At 49.6% G+C, this 22,080-nt stretch overlaps 1 protein-coding gene across 2 annotated transcripts in view; it reads right to left on the bottom strand.

The window, feature by feature from the left end:
- The window catches only part of DPF3 (double PHD fingers 3), a gene marked incomplete at both ends in the record, with an annotated part of 253,873 nt that overhangs the window by 108,937 nt on the left and 122,856 nt on the right, over positions 1–22,080 (bottom strand). For both annotated transcript variants that reach the window (XM_082842438.1, XM_082842439.1), the window contains 3 exons: positions 362–457; positions 7,223–7,350; positions 21,833–21,940. In XM_082842438.1, the coding sequence (XP_082698564.1) occupies positions 362–457; positions 7,223–7,350; positions 21,833–21,940 (332 nt within the window). The remainder of the gene's footprint in view (positions 1–361; positions 458–7,222; positions 7,351–21,832; positions 21,941–22,080) is intronic.

Below are 22,080 nucleotides of genomic sequence, written 5' to 3'. Positions count from 1 at the left end.
GTCATTCTGGGGCAGCCCCAGGGACAGGACACTTTCCGCCTTATTCTATGACTGAGGAGTGGGGACAGCGGTCACATTCCCCTCATCCTCCACCCTCACCCACACCTCAACCTCCACCTTCCCCAGACCCTCACCATCCCCTCGGGGCACCGTCTGCCTCTTCTCTCCCTCTTGCCAGCTCTAAACTCTTGCAGGCTATCACCTGAGAACCAGAATTCTTCTGGAGGTTTCCTCTCTGGGTGTCCTGCAAGGAAGACCATGGATACACCCTCTATCTAGCTGCAGTGGGATTTTGAATCTAGGGACCAGTTGTTTGCCAGGCCCCGGCCTCCCTGATCTCTTTCCTCCCTTCACAGCTTACCCGTCCTCTGGTCCGATTCTTCCGCTTGGGAATATCTTCTTCTAAATCCTCTTCTTCATTTCCTTCTTCTACATTTTCATCATTTTCCAAAACCCTCTGAAATGACAAGAAAATAGAAGCGTTGAGAAATAAAATGCAAAGGAGAAAGCCATCAGAGGGTAATTCGGAGGGTGTTCTGTTTTGGTGTGTTTTTTTTAACACAGTGAAGATGCTGCCATGGCTTGGGAAGCTAGGCCTCCAAAATGCTGGCCAGGAACTGGAGCTCTTGGCGGTACCAACTCTCTCTCCTGGGACCCGTCCAGCCAACTCCTCCTAGAACACCGACTTTTTCAACTCTTTTTGCCCAAGAAATGTTTTCTAAAAAGAGAATACTCTGGTAGGGGTACCCTTCTATGTGGGCCCAAGATGTCTGGTCAAAACGTACTTTCATGTAATTTTCCTTTTGTTCCTAAAGGGCCACCTCAAATATATGAAAATATGTTTCTCCTTTCCCTGGCATTCTGGAATCTTGCCCTGTTTGATGAAAACAAGTAACTTCCTGTCCATCTGAACAGAATTTGACATGAATGTGTTATTCATAATCTTCCATTGTTATTTTTTTAAGAGTAATGGATTTTCATTACAGCACATTACTTGTAATGGAGCTTAAAGATCATAACTTTAATTCTCTCTCTCCAACAGCCCCGTGAGTCACACTGCAGCAGAGAATCCAATTTCCATTTTCCAGGTAAATAAACTGAGGCTGAAAATAGTTTTGACTGCTCAAGATCAGATAGCAGGATCCATGACCAAAGCAAGGTCAGGTTCATCAGCTCAGAGTTTCCCATTTCTCTCTCTCAGCCCTTGTGTCTGAGAATTCCAAGGCATATTGCAGTACTTCCTATAGGACCTGAGCACCTCACTTGCTTTGGCGTAGGGGAGGAAAGGGGAGGTAAGGTGCGTATCTCTAGGTTTAAGGGAGGGATGAGAGACTGTGGCAGAGGACCCAGCCCCCAGAGTGGAAGTGGGATAAGGGGAAAGGGAGCCCATGGATTCCATGTCAGGAGCCCTGGGGCTTCTTTATAAGCTCACTGTGTGACCTTGGGTGAGTCATCATCGCTTCGTGCCTCAGTTTCCCCAACTATAAAATAGGAACTCATTCATTCAATCAACAAACATTTGTCTAAGGCTGACTACATGGCAGGTACTGTGCTAGCTAAGCCAAAAAATGGCTACAGTCCTGGCCCCAAGTGGACTCTACAGTCTAATGAAGGAAGGACAGATTCAATCAACATACATAGCCATATAATTACAACTGCTATGAAAACAGTGACAGGCAAGTTCAAGGTGCTATGAGAAGTTGTTAGAAGGGACCTTTCCTAATCTGAGGTCAGGTAAGGCTTACCTGTGGAAGTGAACTAAGGAAGTTTAGATGTAAAGGATGGACAGAGACTAACCTTGGGAACAGGGACCAAAGGGAGGAGAGGAGGGAAAGTATTCTACTCAAAGGCAACAGCATGAGCAAACTCCCTGAAGCAGGGAGGGGAATATGGCTTGTCCAGAGAGCATGAAGAGGCCAATGTGACCAGAGCTCAGTGGCTCAGGAAGAGACTGGCCTAAGATGAAGCTAGAAAGGTGGGTGGGCACCAAGTTATACAGGACAACAGCATCCACCTATCCTTGCGGTAATAGTGTGACAATCACACAAGCTATGAAAAGACTTAGAAAGCGGGACTTCCCTCGTGACGCAGTAGTTAAGAATCCGCCTGCCAATGCAGGGGACATGAGCCCTGGTCCGGGAAGATCCCACATGCCACAGAGCAACTAAGCCTGTGCGCCACAACTACTAAGCCTGCGCTCTAGAGCCCACGAGCCACAACTACTGAGCCCACGTGCCACAGCTACTGAAGCCCGTGCGCCTACAGCCTGTGCTCTGCAAAAAGAAAAGCCACTGCAATGATAAGCCCGCACCCTGCAACAAAGAGTAGCCCCTGCTCACAGCAACTAGAGAAAGCCCATGCACAACAATGAAGACCCAACACAGACAAAAAATAAAAATTAATAAAATTGAAAAAGAAAAACCATTCATGCTGCTAAATAATTTTTTTAAAAAAAGACTTAGAAAGCAGCATGCATGGTACTGACTTCTGGTATCACCATCACGGTTCCAGTGGCCTCCTGGACAATGCCCTGGGCCTGTCCTCAAAGTAGGAAGCTCAGGGGTGAGTTTCCAGTGACCTTCTCCCATTGCCTTCTTGCCAGAGAGTTCCATTCCCATCGCAGGGATCAGGATATTGCTAATCGCCAAATCCTCCCAAAGAACTCAAAATAGGTCTAGTAAATTCTTCTCTGGCTTCTCTACCAGGTTTATATGGGAAGCCATCAGCTGATAGCGCTTAGGCTCTCTGGGCCAACCTTAGCCACCTAACAGAGAAGCAACGGCATCTGCCAGACACAACCTCTGGCCCACAGCTAGGAAATGCTGGCCCGGGTCCACAGCAAGCATCCTAGCCTTCCTGCGCCTTGGCTTCCTGAACCGTAGGGGGGAACACTAGTGAGACAATGACAAGTCAGATGCTCTGCAGCCTTTGGTGAAAAGATGTAGCATAAATACAAGGTATCGTTCTTACGACAACTGTTGCTGTTTGTATAGCCATCTTGCAAACTCTCTGGGTGTTGAAGTCATTTAATCATGGTAAGTTCCAAGTGCCTCGAATTTAAAGATCATTGCCTCTGGCATCTCAGTGCAGTTCTGATGCCACTCTCATTTTTTATTATGAAGGTATTTAGTACCCGCAGTATGGACTCTGGGTTGGAAGGTGAAAGCTGGTGAAGGTAGCTGCACTAGTCCCTAGATGTGCTGCACAGCTTCAACACCCTGGAGAAAACTGACTTCTCCCTCCCTCTTCTCACTGGCTTCCCTGTGTCTCTAGAACCTCTGGTCCGAGCCCCAGGCCTCACATGTGACAGCAGCATTTCCTGTGTCTCTGCATTTCCTGAGTTTCTGCATTTCCTGCGACGTGGCCCTGACACCAGAAGCCTCTCTACACAACTCGGGAGAAGCCAGGAGTTCCTAACAAACAAAGCCCGTATTCAGGGCTCAGGAAGCAGAGGGAGCATCCTGTATTAGGAATGAAGGGCAGGGGTGTCCAACTAGAGATGCAGCTCATCCCCCATGACACACTTGCATTCCCTGTCCAAGGACATTATCTGGAAAATAAACACATTTTAAAACAACTTTGCTCCCTGTTACTCTAACCAGTCTTTATGGTGATGATAATGATCATTTGCGGTTGTGCTTTTTTAAAAAAGAAGGAATTCCTCTTTTTTTTTTTTTTTTATTGTGTGTGTATCAGAGGAATTCCTCTTTAAAGATACCACTATCTCCAGCTGGAAGAGTGCAAAATTCTGCTATTTCCCTCCTTGCACTGCTGGCCCTGCATCCAGTCTCCTTTCCATGCAGCATCCACAGGGGTCTTAAGGAAACACAAATTCACTGCCCTGGTTAAAATCCTCCAAATGGCTTCCTTTTTCACGTCCCATGAATCCAAGAGCCTCCTGCAGGTCTGGCCCTGCCCACCCCTCCAAAGTGCCTCCCCGGCCCTTCTCTCCCTGGCACCCTGCTCCAGCCACGCCAGCCTCTGTTCTTTGCACACAACGAGCTCAGAACTATCACGATGCCTTCAAGAGCACTGTTCCTCTGCCCAGAAAGCCCTTCCCAGGTTCCTCACTTTACTGGCTCCTTCTCATCTCACAGGACCGGGGTATAGCCCTTGTCTCCCCTAGGATGCTACCTAGAATCCGTCCCTCCTCTTATGCTGAGCCTTCATACTCTGTTCTTTTCATGGCATTTATCCTGAAATGCAGTTACTTTACTTGTTTGTTTACTTGCTTTCTGTCTGTATGTCATGCTACAAAATAAGTATGAGCAGAGAGGACAGGTCTCTCTTGGTTTCCTTGTTACCCCAGAGCCCAGCACAATGCCTGCTAGAGGAGGCACTCAATAAACTTTGATGGAATGAATGGAAAAATGAACAAAACAGTCCATTTGTTACATGTGTACTTTATTTTAATAATCAAAGCCAATAAAAACATGTAAACTCATCTGGCTTTTGGTCCTGGTTTCAGTTCCTAGCACAGCAGGTCGTAGGCCCATGCTTTGCACATAGTAGACATTCTGGTTACATCGGGGAGGATGGTGATGATGATGATTCGACAATGACGACCCGTATACTGGCCCGATGCTGCCTGAGAAGGACTCGAACCCACTGCCCGCTCGAAAAGGAAAGGGCTGCCTGTCTCTAGAGCATCAAGGCTTCTGGGCAATGCTTCTGTCCCACTCATTGACTCGGTCAAATTACCCCAACTGAGCAAAAATACTTAACAGGCAATACAGATGGGACAGACGGTGACTTCAAAGATCTAAAAGTCCAAAAATGGGGGATAATACATGAATAGCAAAAAAAAAAAAAAAGAAGAAGAAGAAAAAGAAAGTACTAGGTGCCCTAAATGCCAGCGGTAAAAAGAGAACTAGGGGGTGGGGGGTGATCAAGAAAGGCTTCATGGGGAAGGTGGTATCAGGGCTGAGCCTAATAGGTGGGTGGAATTTGTACACGTGGTGATGGAAGAAAAGGCATGCCAGATAAAGGGCACAGCATGACCAGAGGCACGGAGGGAAGGAGGCTGGAGAACAGAGGGAGTAAAGGAATCGTGGGAAATAAGCCTGAAAACTAGGTTAGGAGTGGAGAGAGGAGGCCCAAGAAGATCACACTCATCACTTTAGATTCATTTAGCGAGAAACAAAAGTGTTTTAGCCAAGTTTTTTAAACAAGGGCATGGCACAAGCAGCATTGTGTTTTGGGATGAAAGGTCAGCTATCAAAGTAGGACATGATGGAGAGGGGACAGACTGGAGACGGGCAACTCACAGGAATCTGTTCACTCGTGCATCCACGCAATAAATGTTTATCGTGCACCTACTATGTGCAGGCACTGTTTAGGTCTTGAGATACAAAGGGGTGCAAGCAAGAGAGACAAAGATTCCTGCCCTTGAGGAGTTTACATTCTACTAGAAGAAAACAGAAAATAAACAATAGCATCATAAATCAGTAAATTATAAAGTATGTTAGATGCTGGGAAAACCTATGGGGAAAAAGAGAAAGAAAAGGAAAGCAGAGTAAGAGAATCGGGAGTGCTGCGGGGCAGAGAGGGCACAGGATGTGGTATTACATTCAGTGGTCAGGGTAAACTTCACAGAGAAGAAGAGACAGGAACCAAAACTTGGAAGAAGGTGAGGGTGAGAGCCCAGCATACGGGGAGAGGGCCGTGAGGCAGAGGAAGCAGCCAGAGCACAGCCGGAGGTGGAGCACAGCCGGAGGTGGAGCGCACCTGGTGTGTACTTGAGTAGCCGAGGGTCGGTGCGCCTGGAGCTGAGTCAGCCAGGAAGAGAGGAAGCAGCGAGTCAGAGAGAGGGGAGAGGGCCGCCGCTTCTTCTCGGAAGAACAGGGGCCAGTGCAGGGTTTGAGCACGGGAAAGGCTCCCTCTCAGCCATGAGCAGGGGACTACTTAGAAAGCAACTGCAACCGTTCAGACAGGAGATGTGAGTGCCTCAGACCAGGGCAGCAGCGGTGGATGTGGTGAGAAGGGGCCACGCTCTGGATTTGTGTTGAGGGCACAGTGGACAGGATTCCTGATGAATGAATATTGGGTGTGAGAGAAAGACCGGGGTCGAAGACAACTCCAAGGTGTGTCAGACATATAAAGGTTTCAGTCAATAAGGATCTCTACTAGGGCTGTAGGTCTGACAAGTAGAGGAGGGAACAAATATAAGCCATGTTGTGACAACCAAACGGAAAAGACTGGACCGTTCATCTGAACGCAGGAATGGCAGAGAAGGAGGCCACGTTCACTGACTCATTCAACACCTTTATTGAGACCAGACTCTGCTGAGCACATGCAAGGCCCCGAGGGTACAACAGTGAACACGAAGGCACGGTCTCTGACTCGACGGAACCCACACACTGTGGTACTGACGAAGCAAACCAAACATTTTACTGGTAGTCATTTAATTACAATGTTAATAAATTAATATGCAAATATTAGATTGGATATAAAATTAATAAATATGTAATCGTATAATATATGTATAACATAAAATATATAATTTTAATATAAAGTATTAATGTAATACAAATGTAATTTAATTTTAATAATTTCATTATGTTTAATTATTAAAAACTATGATTTCATATTTGTATTCATTAATATTACGAGCTTCTGTGCCAACCATTGGATTCGACAATGGGGACTCAAGACACATAAATAAGACACCATCAGAGCACACCGTTGTAATCCTGCGTGGTGACCCTGCGTGGTGGCAGCCTTAGCCATGCTGTGCACAGAGGGTGGTGAACACATGGGGATGGAAGCCACCAACCTGCCTGGGGGATGACTTCTAAACTGGCCTTGAAGGACAGGTGGGTGGTGCTGGGGAAGGACAGGACAGCCGGTGAACTAGAGCTGATGAGGGTGTGTGAGGCAGGGGTGCGGTGGGGGTCCCTGCGGGGGCTGGCTGCCCCGAACAACCGAGCTTTCCAAGCCTGGGCTGTGGCTGCTGGCTCCCGGGGGCGGGAAAGAGGATGCGGTCAGTTTCACTCACCACTGTGTCCCCAGGACCTCGCACAGTGCCTGGCGCACAGTAGGCTCCAAAACTACGTTTTGAGTGGACTAACAGGGAGACCAAGGCCAGCTTCCCAGTTGTGGTGGGAAGTTGAGATGCAGCCCTGGCCCTTGAGAGAATGACCAGAGCTGGGGCTGGAGTTCCGGAAGCACGACGGTGATGCTTGGGGGCCACTCCCAACCCGTCCCGCAAGCACAGAAATACCTGTATTTCCTGAATGTTTTCCTCCTCCCTGGTGTCCACCTTCTTCTCGATCCCCTCGCCACGGAGCAAGGCTTCCAGGGTGGTGCTTTCTGAGGTGAACCCATCTTTCTTCAGAGGCAGCTCCACTTCTGAAAAACAAGGACAGAAAAGCAGTGTCAGGCCACTGGAAACAGGAGAGACAGGAGGGACAGGAAGGGTGGCCCTTGGGGGCATGCGGGAACCGCAGCCCCCGGCAAGGATTCAAGATGCCTGCGATCTCTCCTCCGGGGCGAACAGGAACACTGGAGTTCAGCTTTTCCATCTCCAGTTCACAGTCCCAGAGCCAGAGCCCAGCCCTGCCTGCTCCCTCAGGGACGGCGGAGACGGGGCAGAAGGGGCGCCAGAAGCACACGGGGTCAGACGGCCTGCGTCTCTGTCCTGCTTCTGCCACCCTCCGGCTCCGTGACTTTGGGCGAGGCGCTCAAGGATCCCCGAGCCCTTTTGCACATCTACAAAGTGAGGGCGACAATGCCCAGCACCCCACCAAGCCATTTTGTGGAGCATAAATGTGTTCCTTTACATTCAAGCGCTTTGAAAACTCTAAAGCAGTGCACCAATGTCAGCCTCAAGTTTTATTATCTTCTCCCTCTATGCCAACTCTTGTCTGCCAACTCCATGACCTCCCCCCGGCCATGCTGGCTGCCCAGCTCCAGTCTGCTCCATGAAAAGCTATTTCAACCTCAGAGAGGCTGTTCTTATCAACTCACCAGGGAAGTAAAGGCCTCTGAAGCCCAGTGAAGAAAAAGAACGAGAGCAGATGCCTAACAGGCCCCTGATCAGCAGCTGGGAGCTGCAGTGCCCGCACACTGGGGTGTCTGTTCTGAAGACATCAGAGTCTGATTGGCTTCGTGGGGCTTGAGATCATGGGGCCACCTGAGCAGTGGCAGCCAGTGCCGGCCCTGCCCATGAGAGGAATCGGAGAGAGAAACTGAACCCCTTTCTCAAGAATTCTTCAACTCCTAACCCAAAGGAGGGTGGTTGAGGGTTTCTTGGTTTGTTTTGGGGTTTGGTTTTTTTTTTTTCTGTTTTTTTCATTAAAAACAGAAACCTCAGGTACAGGCTATCATACTCAGATTTACTACAAAATATTCCTCCAACCTCTCCCTGGACCCTGCACTTCATACCCCCTGCGATTAGATGCGTAGTCCCTACCGTGTATCAGGTAAGATGGGTGCAAGACCATGAGGGGGTGGTGCCAGAGCAAACGGTCAGGGGAACGAATGGCCCATCTGTATGGAGTTTACAGAGGTGTGGACAGGAATTAGGGGACAAGGAATGGGGAAGCACCAGGGCAGTTAACAGTGGGGGGTCATGAGCCCTGCTATCCCTGGAGGGATAGAAAGAGTGTGTTTGCAAGACCTGGAAAGAGCCATGGAGAGCTCTCGGGCCAGAGAACCCGGGTACAACACACCCAACCTCTCTCTCGTTGCCCTGTCTTCCTGCTTTGCCCTCCCACTGGCCAAGCTCAACCAGAAGCCAGAGGGTAAGGGAGCCTCACTGATGCAGCCATTGAGGTCAGCTTCCTGGGGCACAGGGCAGCATAAAGAAGGGCAAAAGGCTGTTCTGGGGGAACAGACAGAAATAACGAGCACAACCAACCCACGTTCCACTGGCCTTTATTCAAATGGAGCTCCACATTCCCCTTCTATCTCCTCCACCAGAGCCAGATGCAGGCTGGCCAGCCCATAAGAAAGGGTGCTCAGGCAGCCCATTAAAACTGAAGAAACTCACACCCATGCATGACCAGCCCCCAGGAGATGATGGTGGGAAGGAGAAACAGTATCTAAAGTCCCTTGAAAGACAAGGTCTTTGGGATTTTCTTACCAAAAAAGGCAAGCAGAGGATCCACCTCCATCAAGAAGTACTACACCCAAATCAACCACCTCTGAAACTCATTCACCCACTTATTCATTCAACAAATATTTACTGAGCACCTGCTATGTGATGACCACCGTGTTAGAACCAGGTACATGGTAGGTGAACCAAATAGCAACCAACCCGGCTTTAGATGGTTGACAATCTAAAGAGACAGAATTGGGAGATTGGGATGGACATATATACACTAATATGTATAAAATGGATAGCTAATAAGAACCTGCAGTATAAAAAATAAATTAAATAAAATTTTAAAAAAATAGACATTAAATGCTAAGTACAAAATAAATATGCACTTACAAAATGTCATAAGTGCTACAGAGAAAAGCAACAGGGTGAAATGTGAAGAGAGAATACAGTGTGTGTGGGGGGGTGTCTACTTTAGATCGGGGGTCAAGGAAGGGCTGTGTGGTGAAGTTACATCACACAGAAAAATAGCCAACTGTCTGCTTTGGTGAGTTCAGAGTGTGCAGCTCCAGAGCCTGCTCCAATGACATATTAGTCTTTCTCCCAAGTCACAAAAGGCTTCCAAATGATTAATCTAAAACAATTAAAATATGTTGCCTCATGTCCTGTCCTCAGCCAAAAGAGAACAGCTGCTCACCATCCCTCAGATTTATAATCATCATATATATATTTTTATTTATGAAGTTCATATTTTAGTATCCCCTTAGCCTTCTCAACACTAAATAAATCCTATTTCCAGAATTGCACAGTATTTTAGAGCTGAAAAGGCCTTACAAATCATCTGCTTTAATCATCTCACTTTCTTTTTCTTATTTATTTATTTTTTTATTTTGGCCTCACCCTGCAGCATGGGGGATCTTAGTTCCCCAACCAGGGATCGAACCCTTGCCCCCTGCATTGGGAACATGGAGTCTTAACCACTGGACCACCAGGGAAGTCCTATCATCTCATTTTATAAATGAGTCACCTGAGGCTCAGAAAAGTTAAGTAACTTCACCGAAAGCCACACAGCAGGACAAGAATGCAGCCAAAGGATCTTTCCTAGACACGGTTAAGATCGTGACGAGAGTCCCACTCACTGTATTCTTATTAGAAGTTTGCAGGCTCAGGCTGAGTCCCAACAAGCTCTGATACGTTTGTGTACACGCGGAGTGCCTGGCACATAGGAAACATTCAAAATGTGTCAGCTGTTATTGCTATGTCCCCACCGCCACCCAAGTGCTGAGCACAGTTATCATCCCATTTCACAGATGAGGATGCTGCAGCTTAGGGAGGCTTAAACTTGCTCAGTATCAGACACCTGGTAAGGGGCAAAGTCCAGCCTTGATCCCAACCTGCCTCAGAACCCATTCACCTAATCTCTACGCTATATGGACTTCACCTTGCCTCGATCTGGTCCTTCCCTGAAAAGTCATTTCCCAAACCTTTGTGCATGTTCACTGCCCTCCTAGACCACCTCCACAGTTTTCATATTTCGAGATAAAAGGCAGACCTTTGCTGAGGCTGAGGGCAGGTCTGTGTCAAGGTCCTGGGCTCTGTTCTATGCCAACATCCCCATGGGGTGTTCACTCCGCACAACGGTACTGAGCTGTCCATCGCTGGTAAACTCCCTCATGCTGCTCGCCCTACTGCTTCTTCTTCCTCCCCTGCTAACCATTCCTCCATCCTGCTTTCCCATCATTCAGTCTACTCTGTTGGTCCTCTGGTCCTCTGATCCTCTGAGATGGGCACAGGGTCAGAAGCACGAGGGGGAAGAGAAGCAAAATGGGAAGAGTGAAATGGGCTCTCCTACACTCGAAGAGTTAGAAGGGACCCCCAACAGCATCTGGAGTCCAATCACTTAACGAGGAAAGTAGAGCACAGAAAGACACAGAGACTTTCCCAGGGTCACAGAGAAATTTAGTGGCATTATCCTTGCCTAATTACCAAAATATTTAATTGGCTCATAGAAGTTCTGCTTTCAGAAACGCCTGGAGTCAAACCCTGGCCTTGCCATGTATTAGCCAAGGGACCACGGGCTGGTTACCTAAACCTCTAAGTCTGTTTCCTTATATGTTAAATGGGGATGATCGTAGTATCTATTTCATAGTGTTGGTGTGAGAATTAAACATGGTACTACACTGCATAAAGAAACTCTGAAAAGATTCCCACAAAAACTAGTGTGAGAAACAGAGTGGAAAAGGAGGCTTACCAATTTTGGCTTTGCTTTTTTTCAATTCAAAACAAGATTCAAAATTAGATCATATAGTAAAGAGCCCGGGATGTTCTAAGTGTCCTAAAAATGTTACATGCTATTATTATCGAAGTTTGAATGATTCTGATTTAATGGCACAGCAATGCCGTCCAATAGAAATATAATGCAAGCCATTCATGTAATTTTAAACTTTTTAGTAGCCACATTAATAAAAGTAGAGAGCAACAGGCACAATTAATCTTAATATATATTTTACCTAACCCAACATATCCAAAACATGATCACTTCAATGTGTAATCAATATTTTTAAATTATTGCGATATTTTACATTATTTTATTCACATTAAGTCTTTGAAATCTAGTGAGTATTTTCCACTTACAGCGCATCTCAATTCAGATGAGCTGCATTTCAAGTATTCCATGGCCACATGTGGCTGGTGGCTACCATATTAAACACTACAGGTTTACAGAATTAAAAGGAACATTTGCTATGATTTTGATTCTAAAAAATGGAAGGACGTTAAATATGCTCTTAGTTTTGTCTACTTGATACCCGGCTGAGCACCATTCCAGAACAACATTCTAGCCGACCCCTGGCAAACCCTGGTTTCAAAGCACTATGGGTAAAGCCTGCAAGGTCAGAGTGACAGGCTAACCAGTGCCCTCCCAACAAAGCAGCAGAGGGTACATTCTCTGGCTCCAGACCACAGGAGGTCCCAGAGGGAAGGAAAAATAAGGTAACAGGTCCAAGCTCTTGCACAATGCACGTCCTAGACACGCTCCCTATGGAGCCCTTAGGGATTTCATTGATTCGTTTTTATTCCAATACAGTTCATCTGGATATAAGATTTAATAATTCTTTAAAAGCGTATTCATTTTGACCCTTGCACAAATTTGGGGACCGCATAACCTGACAGGAGCCATCAAACACTTAACATTAAAAGAAAACGGTCTAAAACACACACACCTAATTCATCTTTAAATTAGCCTGATTTTATACACATGGATACAAACCCACGGATCGGTACTCTCTCCGGAGCGGCAGCAGCTGTCACCCAAGCCAGCCACCTCCCCAGGCCCCCGTACGCAGCACTGCCTGCACTTCTAATTGGGAACAGAGATACTCCTTGGGTGACTTCCAGCACGATCCATCACACCAGAGACAGCTTCTGTGCAAGCTGAAGCAAATCAGTTTCCAAATAAGAAAAAACCTCTCAGACAAACAAGGATTGAAGCATAGAAAGTCTTGGAAGGAAGGAAGGAAGGAAGGGAGGAAGGGAGGGAGGGAGGGAGGGAGGGAGGGAGGGAGGGAGGAAGGGAGGGAGGGAGGGAGGAAGGGAGGGAGGGAGGGAGGAAGGAAGAAAGGGAGGAAGGGAGGGAGGGAGGGAGGGAGGAAAGGAGGAAGGAAGGGAGGGAGGGAGGGAGGGAGGGAGGGAGGGAGGAAGGAAGGAAGGAAGGAAGGAAGGAAGGGAGGAAAGGAAAGCACAAATAAAAGCAAAACAAAAAAAGAAAAATCACCAGTGAAGAGCAATGGCTTCTCCCCAGGGCTGTGGACAGGGCAGCCATCCTCTCGGGTGGAGATCAAAGCCACAGGCTTTTGACACAGGTGCCCCAAGTCTGCCACCCAATGCACCAAATGCAAGGCTTCCACTGGGTTGTTGGAACCACTGAGCTCATTAACAGGATGCAGGCAAGACAAGGCTGAAAGTGCAACATGGGAGCACGGTGAGTAATTAAATCCCAGGTCATTTAAAAATGCAAACGCTTGGATGTCACAGGCTCACGGAGCCTCTGACTCCTCGTGCATTTTTTGCCTCAGGATGGAGGACTGGGAACCTGCAAGTCATATATGGATTACAATAAAATATGCCATATAAAAAACAGATTAAGACAGTTCTTCTTTGGGGACATATACAAAGAGAGGAGCTGTCTGTTAGCTGTCGAGTTTGCAAGAGATACCATCTTTGGGGAGGCTGTGCTCTGCCAACAGACAGACTGCCCCCAGGGAAATCGTGGTGAAACACCCTGACAAGGCACATCCATCCGTCCATCCATCACGGGCGCTCTCTGACGCAGGAGCCTGGAGATAGAGTTATGGCGCAAAGGAGGTGGAAACCCCACAGACAATGGCAGACAATCCTCCTGCTACATCATGAGTGCTCAGATTTTTTTTCCCACCTGACGCTAGTTTTTCTTTAAAAATACCAATGTGCAGTTTTCTCTTCTGGCCACTTATTATTTTGAGGAGTTAATCTCATCACATTTCCGTGGGTTTATACATCAACTTACACCAAGGAGCAAGAGGCTTAGGAATCATTTTTTCATTTATGCCCAACAGACTCTCGGGCTCATGGGGAAGGAGACGGGTATTGTTATCTCTCACCCTACGGAGGAAGAGATTGGAGGGGACCAAAGCCCTGATTTCCTGAGATGGTGGCAGGCCCAGGAATCCATCTGTGCATTCCTCAGGGGTGCCATTTTCTTGGCTGCGTTTGACTCCCTGCTTTGTGATTCATAAAGCTCAAAATAGATGAGGTTCACAATGAGGACCCATCGCCCAGGCTGCACCCTGCAGGCCCTCGTTACTGCTTCTTTTAGAAGCCCAAGATATGCACACAACAGGAGGCCTGATCATGGCCCCAAGAGCCCTGTGGTCCCCACTCTCTGCTGTGCCTACCCACTCACCCCTAAGCCAACACGCAATGATGGGCCCCTGGAAGCAGCACCCAGAGGTTGGCAGCATAGATAGGCACTCCCTCACCCCTGAGACACAGAAAAACACCCACACTATCAAAGGACGCTCACCACTGGGCTGGTCAGCAGACCACGTCAATACAACTCAGCAGGAAGGTGAGGGAGCGGAAGGATGGTGGGAATGGACTGAGTGGTGAAATGATTCAAGGGAATACAGATTGCTGGCAAGTGCAAGAAGCTGTCTGGGGTGAAATCTCAGCTCTTGTACCCTACATTTGGCCTTGATCTCCTCATCTGTACAACAAAGCCCACTTCCCGGTGTTTTTACAGGGCCAGATGAGATAATGGATATACAGCGTCTGCACAGGGACGATGCTCAATTCATGTGAGCCCCCCGTTTTCCCCTTCTAAAGTCTCCTTCTCCTTGCACTTCTCAGCAAAACTCCTCACCTTCTGACGCTCTCAGACCATCAGACATGGCAAGACACAGCTCCCTGCCACTGGGCGTGGGCCCAGGGGGAATGGAAGCGAGGAAGCCAAGTCTGGAGCAGTTAAGAGGACAGAGGAGGCTGAGGACGGGACTCAGCTCACAGGCCGAGATGCTGCTCCAATTCCGGGGGGTCCATGCTACAGATTTGGAAATCACAGCAGAACCATGTGGAAGAGGCCTTGCTCTACTCATTCATTTTACAAATAATCATTGAGCACTTACTATGTACCAGGCTCTGTTCTAGGTGCTAAGGACACAGCTGTGAACAAGAGACAGAAATTCTTGCCCTCATAGAAGTTATATTCTAGTGGGGGAGAAACAAGACATAAACAAGCAAGACCCATAGTATAGCAGATGGTAATCAATGTTCTGGAGACAGAGCAGAGGAGGGGAAGCTGGAGCATTGGGGGTTATGGGAGGGCGGTTCCACTTTTAGATGTGGCCAGGAAGGCACGAGCCTGAAGGAGCAGGAAGGAGGCCACGCGGCTAATAGGAAAGGACATCCTAAGCAAAGGCGCCATCGCGCAAAGGCCCTGAAACTGAGGCCTGTCTGCCCAGAGCACAGTGAGCCAGGGAAAGGGTAGGAGCCCAGTTCAGAGAGTTCTGGGGCCCTGAACGGCTGTGTAGGCCATTGCGAGAATGCTGACTTCTAATTCTGAAGCCATTGGTAGTTTCAAGCAAAGGGTGACATTATGATGCCTATGTATATTTTTTTAATTTTATTTTATTATTTTTTTATACATCAGGTTCTTCTTAGTTATCTATTTTATACATATTAGTGTATATATGTCAAGCCAATCTCCCAATTCATCCCACCACCACCACTACTCCCCCCGCCCGCTTTCCCTGCTTGGTGTCCGTATGTTTGCTCTCTATGTCTGTGTCTCTATTTCTGCCTTGCAAACTGGTTCATCTGTACCATTTTCCTAGGTTCCACATATATGCGTTAATATACAATATTTGTTTTTCTCTTTCTGACTTCCTTCACTCTGTATGACAGTCTCTAGGTCCATCCACGTCTCTACAAATGACCCAGTTTTGTTCCTTTTTATGGCTGAGTAATATTCCATGATATATATGCACCACATCTTCTCTAGCCATCCGTCTGTTGTTGGGCATTTAGGTTGATGATGGCTATATTTTAACAGGATCACTGTGAAGTCAACTGAAGGAAGGTGAGGGCAGAGTGAGGAGACTAGTTAGGAGTGACTGCAGTAGGTGTGGAGCCCCGCCAACGAGCCGCCGCTTAGGAGAGGGCCCTGTCCTCATGGTGCCTATGTCCTGGTTGCTAGATACAGCCAGAGGGCAGGCCCCTAGCCCCTGAGCAGGGGGCATCCCCACACAGTGAAGGAGGCTGGGTGCCCAGTGCCAAGGGGCACAGGTACAGAGCCATACCGGAGCAAGTCCACAGAGGAACGGTTCTCAGAGAAGAAGGCAGATCAGCCTAGGCCAAGGGCAGGAGAAAAGACCCAGCCAAACAGGCCTGGCCCAGCGCCATGGGATGACAGGCGTTAGTAAAACAGAGAGGAAGCCTTCCAAGTTTATCTCTGTGCTCTGGACAATGTATGCGAGAGGACTCAGTTCTGGGACACAAGGGGTGAGCTTGGGCAAGCTGTGGTTCTGGGAAAGGTAGATCCCACAGCCAGACGCCAGGTCTTTTCTCCTCAGGCTAGAAGATACTAGACTCGGGTTTTTAAGAGACTCTAAGGCAGGGCTTCCCTGGTGGCACAGTGTTTGAGAGTCCGCCTGCCGATGCAGGGGACACAGGTTCGTGCCCCGGTCCGGGAAGATCCCATATGCCGCGGAGCGGTTGGGCCCGTGAGCCATGGCCGCTGAGCCTGCGCGTCCAGAGCCTGTGCTCCGGAACGGGAGAGGCCACAACAGTGAGAGGCCCGCGTACTGCAAAAAAAAAAAAAAAAAAAAAAAGACTCTAACGCAGACTGTGTTCCCATTCTGGCCAGACAGCAAACACTCTTCCAGCTGGGCAGTGAGCTGCCTGCAATGAGCACATGCTGGGGACAGAACAGGGTCGGCTGAGGCCCCCTTGGCCCACCTAGCAGCACTGCGTGGAGGTGGCATCATAGTGCCAAGTCCTCCAGCTCCACCCTCCCACTGGACCCTCAGAACAACCCCGGGAAACAAGCAGAGCAGCTGCCATGATCTGCATTTCAGATGAAGAATCAAGGCCAGAGAGGTTAGGTGACTGCCCAAAATCACACAGCCAGTGGGTGGAGAGGTCTGGACTTGAACCCAGGCCTTGTGATTCCTATTTGAGGGCTTGTCTCCTGCAGAGCACAGCTGTTCGACATAATGAAGGCCCCTATGGGCTAAAACCAAAGAGAGGCAAGATGGCAAAGCTGGGACAGGCCCCACGGGCCAGGCTGGGTGCTAGATGGGGAGGCCAGGTCAGCGGCCGAAGGCTCCGCCTCTCCCACTCAATCTCCCTCATCCGTGCAATGGGCATGATGAGAGCTAAGCCACGTTCTTCAAGCTTGAGAACAGACACCAGGCACTTTTCTTTCCTTCATCCCTTTAATAAATCTTTGCTGTCCACCTACTATGTGCCAAGTCTGGTGCTGGGTGTTGGGGATACAGATGAAGGACTGGGTGGGCCTCTGCACTCAAAATGTGCGCCTTCCAGCAGGGAGAGATACAAGTGAAAAGGCCCTGGCATAACAGGGCGACAGCCTTACAACCTACGCTCTAAACATGGTTCCCCCAGGTCCAACTGAAAAACCCAGCCATGGAAACTCTGCAGCAGCTGTGCACGCCACCACCCAGCCGACTCCCAGCTGCCGCCCATTTCCTGGGCCAGCCCAGGCTCCCAGAGCCCTGCGAGACTCGAGCAGTGTCATAGGCCCAGGCCCAGTCCCCCGGACCCAGCGCCTTCCCCCAGACTGCCAGGAGGGCACAAAGCAGGGGCCGGAGTGGCCTGCCCACCTCCCTCCAGCTCACGAGGCCAACAAGAGCTGTGAAAAAGCTGCTGTTGCCGGCCTCCAGGATGGATGGCTGCAGCTCTGACACTGCAGGAAAGAGATAAATGACTGGTCATTTCCCCCTGATGCACTTGAAGGCATCCATTCTCCCCGCCATACCACGCTCAAGGAACCCCCTCGCAGAGACAGATAAGCACTGACATATGGGGTGGGAGCTCAGCGTCCTTCCCCCTTGGAAGGACACAGCCAGACTCCTCTGTGGGCCCGGGGAAGGTCACGCTGTCCGTTGGCTCACACCTGGCTGGGGGCTCCACGGGTCCCTGCCCCCGCCTCCCCCAGTCTTGCCCACCCCACCTGGCTCATCCCTGTGAGGCGCACACGGGAGACGGGGAGGCGGGGGCAGAGGGAGCCAGCTGACAGGCTCATCGATCTCAGGCCACATGCTTGGCACATCGGCAGCGTTCCGTAAGTTGTTCCCGGGCTGGGAGGGTGCTGGAGGAGTCGGGGGGACTCCCTCGAGGAGAAGAGAAATCGCGCCGAACATCAGAGAGAAAACGGTGGAAGAAGCCCGGAGATTATTAAAATGTGGGCCATGTACAGAAGCAGTAGGGAACTAATTAAGATGCAGGATTTTCAAAAGCTGGGGAAGTTGGCCACAGCCTGCTCCCATCTGTAGAGTCCTGGCAGTTCAGTGCGGCAGGGACAGCACCCTAGGCAGGCAAAGCAGGCCTCTCCACCGCTGCCCTCACAGGTGGGACTCAGGCCTCTGCCTGGACCGCCCCCTTGGGGGGCACCCCTCCGAGGGCCCCTGAGACTTGCTTGTTGGCCAGCTATGGCACCCTCTGCTTTGGGGCCGTACCCTAGCCTACCATCCCCTGAGGGGCCCTGCCTGCCTGTTCACGTTCCCCCAACATGTGGTAGGGTGGTGATTGTCCCGGTCATTCATGCCCAGTCACTGGGTGGCTGCCAAAAAAAAAAACGAAGAGAAAGAACCAGAACCCTATTCCTGGCTGCCTTCCTTCCCATCACCCTTGGAATTTGGCAAGGGTGGCAAAGAGCCAGGCTGCTCCCTAAGTGTCCCGGAGCGGAAGGGCATTACAAGGCCTCAGGTACATTCCGGGAGCCCTACAGGTCTGAGACACCAGGATGAATGTGCGTGTTGAGTCCCGGAGCAACATGGCGCCAGTTCCAACAGGTTCCCCCATAGGGTTCTTTTCCTTGGCTTCACCACTGATAGCCCCTTGGGAAATTAACTTCCTAATTCAGTGCCACAGTTTCCCAACCTCTAAAACAAAGATAAAATCTGCTCCAGACCACAGGGACCAAAAGGTCTGGGGTCAGAAGATGCTAAACTGATCGAAGCAGACTATCTGAGGATTTAACCCAGAAGGACACAAGTTAAAAGTTTGTTCCCAGCCCTTTTTCCTCATTCAAAAAAAAAAAGTGAAGTTACAGGCTCTTTTTTAATCAGCTGGCTTTTGCCCAACATCTGCCCGGCTTCAGGGCCTTCTGGTGGATATTCACTACCCACCTTTGTCTCCTGCCAGCTCAGCTTCCCCTTTGCAAGGGCAGAGCTCCATTCCTGGGGGAACGGTCCAGGGGAGGCCCCTCTCTGGCACCAGGCTCCCGCCCCTCTTCGCGTTGCCTGAGTTGTGATGGCTGTGCCCTGAAACACCCTGTGTGCACCTCTGCAGCCAGGTGCGAGCTGCAGAGAACGCTGAACTCCGCTGTCAGTCAGCGGAGAGAAATGATGTTGCGTGTGTTGTCCTTCAGATGCCCAGGCAAGTGGGAGGTTTGCAAGATGTTTATTCAGGACTGATCGGAGGGGTGATGTCAGGCGTGAGAAACACATAGGTCCAGGGACGTTGAGAATGCTTTCAAATTCCAAAGAGCTCGCCCCAGCTGTCATCCTCATCCCACCCACACACAGACACATTTTTATTTTCAGCAAGTAGTAAAGAAACATAGGCAGGATGGCATATTCACAGTGAGGGAGATGGGATGAGGACTGCAGGCCTAGGGAGGACTCCATCAGTGTAAGTTTAGCCCACAAACGACTTCACAGCAGCCATGATGGGCTCCCCACTCGCCACCCTGTGATGCCATAGATGAGCTCTGTGCTGGGCGGGGGCTCTGCAGCCCTGCCCTCAGACCTGCTCCGAGGTCCCTCAGATTCCTGAGTGGACACCCCCTCCCCTTGCCCTGACCTGGTTTCCTGACAAAGCTCTCAGCTCTGAAGACCTGGGGTCAAGGACAAGTCTAAGCCACGTTTAACCCTGGCCTTTGTTGCTGAAAGCTGCCCGCCACTGGCTGGGCTCAGGCAGGGACGCAAAGGAAGGACAAAGGAGGGACAAACCGGGTGCTGGCATGACAAATTGCTTGTGGCATCTCCTTATTATGCATAGAAAGGTCTGACGTGGAAGGAAACTCATGCCTTGAGACAATTCCTCTCCAGGCCGGTGTCCAGTCTCTCACAAGTCAGGGGAACTCTCTCCTCTGAGAACTCTACTGATGGTAGAGCCCAAGGGAGGCTCCAAGAATCATAGACATAACTGCATTCCTAGAGCCTGTCAAGGGGAGCTCAGCAGCACAGGCATCACCTGGGAGCTTGGTAGGTATTTTGGTATTATCACCTAGGAGCTTGGTAGGTATTATTTTGGAGGTATGGGCTTCCTCCTTTGTTGTCCCAGATCTGGAAGTGGTCTGAGTCCTGGTCTCTTGGAAGTGGCACGGATGAGTGATGAGGTAATCCTTAACTGGATTATCCTTTTTTTTTTTTTCTTTGCGGTACACGGGCCTCTCACTGTTGTGGCCTCTCCCGTTGCGGAGCACAGGCTCTGGACACGCAGGCTCAGCGGCCATGGCTCACGGGCCCAGCCGCTCCGCGGCACGTGGGATCTTCCTGGACCGGGGCACAAACCTGTGTCCCCTGCATCAGCAGGTGGACTGTCAACCACTGCGCCACCAGGGAAGCCCTGGATTATACTTTGAGTGTAATTCTAGAACCACTCTGGCTAATATGGGGACCACTAGCCATGTGTGGCAATCAAGCACTTGAAATGTGGCCAGTTTGCAATAAAATGTGTTAAAAGATACACAATGGAATTAAAAAACAATACCAAAAAGAGTAAAATACCTCGTTCATAATTTTTATACTGATTACACGCTGAAATGATATTAGTCATATGTTAAGTTAAATAGAATCTATTGTTAAGATTAATTTCACCTGTTTCTTTTTCCTTTTTTAAATGTGGCTACTAGAAAATGTAAAATGACACATGTGGCTCACAATCGTGATCCGGGAGACTTGGCTCTCCTACAGCCTGCATCTCAGGGAGTTTGGGACAGCCCCAGTCATCACCCTGGAGTGTCTGCAAGGGTCTGTAAATTGTGCAAGGCCATTTGAGAACTTGGGTGGAGCACCCGCCCCTAATAAATAAAACTTTTGCACAAGTGAAATGTGAGTTAGGGTGAAAATTTGAAGCATGTTAACAAGGGAACTGTGAGAAAGCATCCCGAAGAACCGTTAAGTAGAGATTTTGCAGAAAAAACACAGCCTAAGGAGCCAGTGTGAAAAGGCAGGAGTGAGGTAACATTGCCAGGCAGCTGGCCTTGACAGGCCTGTGTTGTTTGGTGACAGTGGGAGGGGGCATGTCAGCTCTGCCTTTGCCCCACTTAACAGCACTGTTGCCACCACTCTGAGTCATGTCGCAGCTCTGGCATCCCCCAAACCAGACTTTCCCTTAAAGCTAAGGACCCAGGGCAATCACTTGGCCTTGCTGCAGCAAGGTCTGAAGACTGCCACCCGCTCAGAAGTGTAATAACAGATCAGTAGTCAAGAAAACTAACCAATTCCTTCTGCACGGCCACAAAGCAATCAACATCACCTAGAGGCAAATTCTGAACTCAAACTCTCTCATTTCCATGTCCAAGATGGGTTCTATTTTTAGTGACTGGCCCCACTCGTGTAAGATGCCCCATTAGCTCATTTCCAGTAAGGGTGGGAGAGCGTACATGGTGCACTGTCCTCCTTTGAAACAGCCTGGGACAAGTTTTCCTTACTTGAAGCCATGGGAAGGTATCACCTGGCCCAAAAGAGCTGCAGCTCCTTCAGCTCTGTTGGGAAAGTCATTCATCCTGGGCCTGTTCCCACACTGTGCCTGCTTGCTCTCCTCTCCTGGGGTGGCAAGAGAAAGACAAGAGGAAGGGGAAGGCCCGAAACACCTAGAGGGAGAGAAGCTTGGTGAGGCTGGGGGCACGTGGATGTTTATTCCTGAGAGCGCCACGTAGGCACGTTCACTCTCCTGGAAAACTCAGCTCTATGGACAAAGCTGCAGAGCAACCTTGTCCTCAGCCAGCCCAGCACCCCCGACCTCTCCCATCGCTGGCCCAGCCAAGCTCCACAGGGCACTGACCAGGTTTTATTTCCAGCAGCCGCAGCTTCGGATCCTCAGGTGGGTGCAATCGTCTCTTCTTACGCCAGCAGCGGGCAGGGTACGTGTATAGCTGGCCCGGGGCGAGGCCTGTGGACAGAGACAGTGTAAAGATTAAAGGCTCCAGGCTGGATCTAACCTTCTCATTCACAGTGAGGAAAGTGAAGCCCAGAGACGTGAAGTGACTTGTCAAGGTCACACAGCTGGTAGATGGTAGAGCCCAGGCAGAA

This window comes from Leucopleurus acutus (assembly GCF_964270905.1).
Source record: "Leucopleurus acutus genome assembly, chromosome: 1".
Taxonomy (NCBI): Eukaryota; Metazoa; Chordata; class Mammalia; order Artiodactyla; family Delphinidae; genus Leucopleurus; species Leucopleurus acutus.
This window is presented reverse-complemented; position numbering and strand designations above follow the sequence as displayed.